General features: G+C 38.7%; 1 protein-coding gene across 2 annotated transcripts in view; it reads left to right on the forward strand.

Moving 5' to 3' along the window:
- EMB2788 (ribosome 60S biogenesis amino-terminal protein) overlaps positions 1 to 7493 on the forward strand; it is a 380545-nt gene extending 373052 nt beyond the window's left edge. Inside the window, exons 12-15 of one of the 2 annotated variants that reach the window (XM_089378715.1) lie at positions 5140 to 5566; positions 5681 to 5774; positions 6016 to 6337; positions 6438 to 7493. In XM_089378715.1, the coding sequence (XP_089234841.1) occupies positions 5140 to 5566; positions 5681 to 5774; positions 6016 to 6304 (810 nt within the window). In that variant the 3' untranslated portion in view covers positions 6305 to 6337; positions 6438 to 7493. Of the gene's footprint in view, positions 1 to 5139; positions 5567 to 5680; positions 5775 to 6015 lie in introns of both variants that reach the window. The other variant, XM_089378714.1, reaches the window with a different exon arrangement.
- Positions 7494 to 7723: the final 230 nt, after the last annotated feature.

A 7723-nucleotide genomic window follows, 5' to 3' on the forward strand; every position in this document is an offset into this window, starting at 1 on the left:
TCAAACAGTTACCAATGCTTGAACATAAATAGAGAAGAGACACAGAATGTAGGCTATCAGCCAGGGCCAAAAACTCTCACTCTTTAAGAGGAAAACCACACAAATTCTTCTTATAGAGATTCCAATTGACGAATACCAAGACCCTTGACCTATTAGCCACTCCAAGACCAAGACACAAGTTCTCTTGACAGTCAACCTTCTTCTTGACTCCTCTTCCATTTCGACCTTCTTAGCATCAAGACATTGTCACCACTGAGATCTTATCACTGTCTTCACATTGAGATCTCCATTATTGTGAGATCTCCATTAAAAGTGCGATATGGCAGCTGGCTTGTGGCAAACAATACATTTATTAATAATTATATAAATCTAGCCTTGTTGTCATAATGAGCATTATGTTCTTACATGCAACTTCTTTGAAACGAGTGCAGTTTGATGAAATGTATCCCACAATTTGGAGGTATCTGTCTGTCTGTCTGTTTGTCTGACTTCAGAGACACTTTAGATCATGTCATAGTAATGCAGTGTTGATGCTTTTTAGACATTGATTACTTCATTTTTTGTGTTCGGTATCTATCTTTGGCTGTGAGGACTGATCAAGTCTGTTTTGATGTGACTATTATTTTGATTTATGAAGTTTATGTTCACGTTACTGTACTAACATCATCAGGGAGCTGCAAGCCTTGAGGTTTGTCGGATGCTCTACAGAGGGGATTTAGTTGTGTCGATTTGCATATATGAAAATGTTTAGTGTTGCTTTAATTTAATTGTATTTTGATTTGAAGGCATGCTTTGCACTCTAAATTGCAAAAATTACAAGTGGAATTGACTGCTCTGTTTTGGCATGAAGCAAATTTTCTGTTATTCCTTGTAATATCTCTTCCTTTTTTATTATAATAATCAATTTATTCATGTGACTTTCTTGCTGATTTCTCTGAGTCCATTCATATTGCATTGACCCATGCATCAGGATCCATATGTTCTGTAGTTCCTACATTTGAATACTAACTTACCATAGACGGAGTACTTAGTCTTTTCTTTTGATGTTGTTGAGTAATCTAGATCCATTCTGGATAATGATTTTACAAGATTTTATTTGAATTGCAAATTTGTACATCAGTTCGTAATCATTAAGTAGAAATTTCTTTAAATCTCCTCTTGGGGATTCCTAGCCATTGCCAATGTTTTTAAAATCGGAACCGGTGACCGGACCGATCCACCTAATGAACTGGTTTACCGACCGGAACCGGTCTAACCGGGACTAGTTTGGTCTAAACGAACTGGGTTTAAAAAAATACATTAAATAATTAATTTTTAATGTAACAAAACTATTTTTAAGATGTAAAACCATGATTCCAAGCCAATAGAGACAAAATATGCAAAGTTTGCTCATTTATATACCATGTAAAGGTGAATATATCAAAATGGCACCGAGTACAATACTTATCATCGACAAAATAGCAAAATACATAAGAAATGAGGCTCTAAATGGCCTATAAAGTCCAAAAACAATGCTGCAAGCTATGAGGCCATTGGCCTACTACAAGTCTACAGTGTACACATGATCAATCATCAAGTCCATCACCACTACTAGACACAGGATCATCATCAAGAGCTACATAGACATCATTTGGTTCAGAGTCTAAGGATGCCTTAGCCTGATCTGCAACCTCAGTATCAATGCCACCAATGACAATAGAAGTGGACCTAATGGAAGCACGAGTTTGTCGACCTGCACGACTAGTGCCTTCCATTGGTTCTATGCCTTTCCTTGATGCCGCTACTGATCCTGGTTCTGGTGCCGCCACATAATCTGCCTCATCCCCCATTAAAGCCATGTCGATATCAAAATCAGCCTCAAACACAGGATCTTCAGTCTCCTCCACCCATTCTGATGTTGGATCAATATTGTCCAACACAATGGGATCTAGATCAGGTGATTTGCTCATCATTTGGTTCCTCCTCAGTCGAAGGTTGTATTGCACAAAAACAAGATCATTTAACTGTTTTTGTTCGAAATGGTTTCTCTTCTTCGTGTGTATGCGCTCAAAAACAGACCAATTGCGCTCATAACCTGAAGCACTGCAAGTTTGACTGAGGACTCTAATTGCAAACCTTTGCAATTGAGGACACTGGCCACCAAATGACTCCCACCAATGTGCTGCAAAGAAAAAGACATTAATTAGTAACTTAGTTTATAATTTGAATTGTAAAGAACGTAAACAATTTTAACTTGAAAAGAAAAACAAAATGGAAATTGGAATTGCTTACCTGGTTGGTCCACATCTCTTGCCATCTTTGCCAAGTTTTTGCCAAAAGTACTAGTAAGTTGTCTATGTATTTCCAACTGATCTACATGGCTAGGGACCATGCGCTCCAAGCAATCAATCAATCCAACTCTGACCTCCCCATCACGTTGATCTCCTAGCCGATTTTTATAGTGATACCTTGGGTTCAAAAAATACCCAGCTGCATGTATAGGACGATGGAGTTGATTGTTCCATCTGTTATCAATGATCTCCCATATACGGCCATATTTAGCTAACCTGACCTTGTAAGCTGCCCGTATCTGCTCCTTTGCCTGATCCATAGCTTCATAAATGTAGCCCATGGCCAATCTTTCCCCATCCACCAACCTTAGCACCTTAACAAGGGGCTTGGTAATTTTCACAAGCTCTACAGACCTTTTCCAAAAATAAGTGTCTAACACTTTCTTTTTGGTGTCTTTTCCATCTGGTCTACGAGCCCACCGAGATTCAAACCATTCTTCAGAGGAAAACATTTTCTGCAAGTTTTTATGTTGACCATTGAGACATTGCAACGTGAGGAAGTGAGTTGCAAATCTCGTAATTGCAGGCCTAACAAGCTCTTTGTCTCCAGTGTGTTTCCTCATTAGGTTCAATACCCATGAGTGGTTGTAAATGTATTTTGTAATGCACTTGGCATGCTCTACAATGTTTTTTACCCACTCCACTTTGCCTATATCCTCAAGCATGAGGTCGATGCAATGTGCAGCACATGGAGTCCAAAATATGGTCTTATATTTGGCCTCAACAATCTTTCTAGCAAGAACATAGTTTGAGGCATTATCAGTGATGACCTGCACAACATGCTGCTCCCCAACTTCCTGAATAACGCTATCCAAAAGCTCAACTAGAAGGATTGCATCCTTTACCTTATCAGATGCATCAACTGATTTCAAAAACATGGTTCCTTGAGGGCAAGAAACAAGGAAATTAATGATAGTGCGGTTCTTTCCATCGGACCATCCATCTGACATAATGGAACAACCTGTTTTGAGCCATGAATCTTTAAAATCAACCAAATACTCATCAATGGAAGATATCTCTTTTTGCAAAAGAGCTCCCCTCAAGTCATGCATACTAGGGCCTTTGAAGCCCTTTCCTGCAGCTATAACAAAGTCCCACATAGCTTGGTAATAAGGTGAGCAAGCAGCATTAAATGGGATATCTGAATCATACCACCATCTAGCAATGTATTGGTGAGAAGTTTCTTTGCATTGTCTTTTCCAATGTTGATCCAAAGTGGGTAGAGAACTTGGCTGGGAGGAAGTGGGATTAGAAGAGGCAATGTTGGCAGAAGATGAGAAATAACTTTGGATGTTTGTTCTCTTTGTTCCTTTTGATGGTTGGCCAACAGAAGGATGAACATAGTGAAAGGGATCATTGGTGAAAAGGATAGAAGTGGAGTCTTGAATCTCATAATCATCATACCCACTCTCTTTCATGGCTTCTAATAATTCCCTCTTCCTTGCAATGTCATCTTGGATGGCCTTCTCCCTAGCCTTATCCTCATAAAATTTTTCAAGCTTGGAAATGTATTTTGCCCTAATAGGACCTAACAGTGCATTTGGTGCATTACATGGCTTTACTTGGCCTCTTATCCCAGCCAAGTGTTGTTTCAACCTAAGAATACCCCCGCCTCCAATAGATTTATGGCATAATTTGCATATCATTTTTCCATCAATTACATCACAATGAGCCCATGCACTGTCCTTTCCTTTTGGAGCCATGTTTGCTTGAAATAATAACAATTTGCAAAGAAATCTGCCATTTAAAAAAAAAATTGCAGCTAAGCAACATGGAAAACCAAAGATAAATGTAGGAAAACAAATGCACATGCAAGGCTCAAGCTACAAAATTTGATAGCATAGAGCTAGAGAGTTTATAGCATACATGATAGATCATAGAAGTGAGAAGTTTATAACACATAAAAAAAAAATTCATGGACAGCAGACTCAAATGTGGAATTATCAAGTGCAAATCCTTACCTGGAAATGCAAACTAGCTCCCTTAGCCTCCTCTTGAAGATGGCAACTCCACTGACAACTACACACTATCTCCAAAATAGCTCCAACTCCAACTCCAAGATGACTACTTCAGCAAAAACTCCACACTCTCCAAGCTCACAAACAAACTCACAAACACTCCAAATCAGTTGTGTGAGACAAATGAGAGTGAGAGGGGTCTCTTATAGCTTGGAGAGGGTGTTTTTGGAGGGAAAACACCTTTACCTCCCCCCCAAAACCCCTAAACCACAGTCAAAATCCGCCTTTTTGCATGGTTCGGTGGGCATGCCAAAAACCGGCCGGTTTAGGACGGAACCGGCCGGTTTGATACAAACCGGCCGGTTCCGTCCTAAACCGGCCGGTTTTCACCAGTTAGGGCCAAAAAAAGGTGAAATGCCATATAGAACCGGGTTTTTTGGCCGGTTCGGACCGGCCGCCTTGCTAACCGGCCAGTTTGACCGGTAACCGGTTTTTGAAAACGGTTTTAAAAACACTGTTCCTAGCAAATTGATGAAACCACCAATTGAATATGATCATTCCTTGTGTTGTATTAATACTTTTTCAAATTTTAATTAGTATGGGTACATCGTTTTTATTATTTTCAATTGGGGTTATCTCAGGTGGTTGGGTAGAATATTGCTATCTCCTCCACCCATGTTCAATTCCCTACGATGATGAGAAATATTGTTGTAATGGCTATGTGCCTATGAATATTGTTATATTCACCCTCACTCTTGCCCTTGGGCTGAAAAAGAGTATGATTTCCCTTGAAAAAAAAGATATCCTTTTTATATTGTTTTAAAACTTTTGTTTTGCTTCATGGATGGCAGGATAAATTAAAGCTATTAAAACTAGGGATGTGGGCTTGTTCTAGTGCCATGCAAATGCATTCCCTTTCAAATTTCGAAAGGGAAACACCTGTCGACAAGCAGTGGAATTTACTGAAAGATCAAAAATGTCAAGATTCAATGATGGAGAAGTTGCTGCGTTGGTTAGTAGCATCTGTCATCCTTGGAATGCTTTCTAGGACAGCCAACTGTCCAGAGAGAACTAACCTGACATCCTTATTTTCTTTACTCGAAAGTTTAAAGACATCAAGGTGCCTCTCTGAAATGGAGCCAGATTCCAAAATTAACAAGGGTTTGGCCCAGTTAATATTATATCTTCACAAGCTTGTTGAAGTGCACTGCAGAGAGCTGTCATCAGTTGTCGCAGCTATTAGCTTGCTGTTGCTTGTAGATGGCACAGATCTCATTGGTAAGTTAAACAATATTTGTAATGCTATTGCTTTGTTTGGGTTGATGTTTGTAGCAAATTTTGTATAATCCCTTCCTAAGTTGCTTCAGAAAAATGGTTTTGGTCTTTTACCAGATGGAACCTCTTCCCATGGCACATTTTCGAGCTTGATGATTCTTCTTTTGTCAGAGGTTTCATGTCCAGTAGAGGCCAACACTTCCTGGCGTTGGTTAGTATATTTTATATTTTAATTTTTATTGTGCTCTTTTTATGTATCCACAAAATGATGCTGAATTATTATGCTGCTCATATGATTTACGTACAGAGCACACAATTTCAAATTTGTCAATATATTGGTAATTCATTAATATTGAAAAGAGATTTGTCAAACCAAGGCTTTGAGTGTATAACTGAAAAATGATATTCATTTATGAACTGATAGGCTGATAGAACATGATTTCCATTTACAGGTCATTTAACAATCCTTGGAGAGACTTATCTTCACAAATATCAGATGTGCAAAGATTCTATGAATATGAAGTTTGTCAGGTCTTGTTGATAACTTTTGAAAACTTTCTATCGAGTACAACACCGAATTTTCATTTTAGTGCCCGAAGGAAAAAGTTGGACTTGCAAGTTACTTCACCTCATCTGGCAACGGAATTGTCTGATAAACTTGATGCTTTAAAGCTGGAAATATGGAAAATTCTATCTAAACAACAGAATATTCAAGTTTGTCAAGACTTTGTTTCTACATGAAGTGGCGGGATATGCACCTTCTCAGGAACTAGAGTATGTCTTCCATGGCGTTGCTTCCATATATATTTTTACAACGGCATAATTCATCATGAAGGGTCAGCTTGTGTCCGAGACACAATATCTATTGATGCAGGTGGACTTTTACAAATATTTTTGATGAGAGTGCTCACTGTTGATGTTCGAAAAAAGTCGCTTAGTTTTCTCTGCAAAAGAGAGACTCGTGTACCAAGGAAGAAGATTAAAGGACACAGTGATAAAGAATGAACGTTTTAGCGGCTTCTCTTTGCGATTCCTATGGGAGATAATGGGTGGAGCCCAACCAAGGATCTATGGTGTTAAAATTTGACTCACGAGACAAGCTGGTAATAAGAGAGTTTTGGTAGCAGCAGCAAATCTGCATAAATCAGGGTGCCCTTTTGACAGATTAATTGTATTGAATTTGTTAGCCAGTAAAAATGACCGAAGGTGAATAGTTTGTCTCTCTTGCGTTCATGGTGCCATAAAGAGAAGATTATGTCACTATGGCAAGTGCACCAGGATTTCTTTGTTGTTAACTTTTTATATACAAGGGATGGCTGTAGTTGTGGGTCTACATGAGTGAAGGTCCTGATTTATATTGAAGGTTATATACTGGGACGACTCTCAACTTAATCTATGAAGTGGTTATAATGACTCATTTACATTGGAATATCGAACGTCACACAGTAATAGTAATGCCAATGTTTTGGAACTATTTTGTGATGAAGTCTTAGTTAATGAAGATGAATTCCAGATAGCAGTTTGGGAAAAGTAAATAGCAATTAGCTGAGCCATTGAAAGTGCATTTATGATGCTGTAAGGCAAGTTGAATTAAACCTAAAATGGCTCAAAATTACGAGGAATGGAAACAAAGCATTCTGAAATACAGGGCCTGGAACTTCGTAGTAAAGTTTCCAGAAGTTTAAAGTGCAAAGATGTAGGTTCTGGATACTTTGATTTAGAAGATTCCTAGTGCTTCCACTGTATGCCTGGACTAATTTCCGGCCTGATCTATTGAATGCTTTCTGGAATAAGGGTAACATGTAGCAGGATCTGATTTCTGAGGAAACTGTTTCAGTAATTATAATCAAGTCCTTATAGAGTCCTCTAGATCTGCTTTTCTTAGTTCGTTGTAAAACAGATACTGGCAGTTTGGAGAATTGAATCAGCAGCGTTCCTTTGATTCATTTGAACAAAAATAGGACACTAGGCCAACAATTAGTGAGAGGGGAGATTACTGGCTGATTATGCATCTCTTGAAACTATACCTGTGATTTGTATTATTACGCCGTAAGGCGTTTCCCTCTGGGAAGAACTCCCTTATATGCCACCCTGTCTTATTTTCTACCATTGATCTGATGTGTTAGACGATCAAAAGATATTGTGCCGTTGGATCAGATT

Source organism: Pinus tabuliformis, chromosome J (assembly GCF_031772625.1).
Source record: "Pinus tabuliformis cultivar Carrire ecotype Pingquan chromosome J, CPIR1, whole genome shotgun sequence".
Classification (NCBI taxonomy): domain Eukaryota; kingdom Viridiplantae; phylum Streptophyta; class Pinopsida; order Pinales; family Pinaceae; genus Pinus; species Pinus tabuliformis.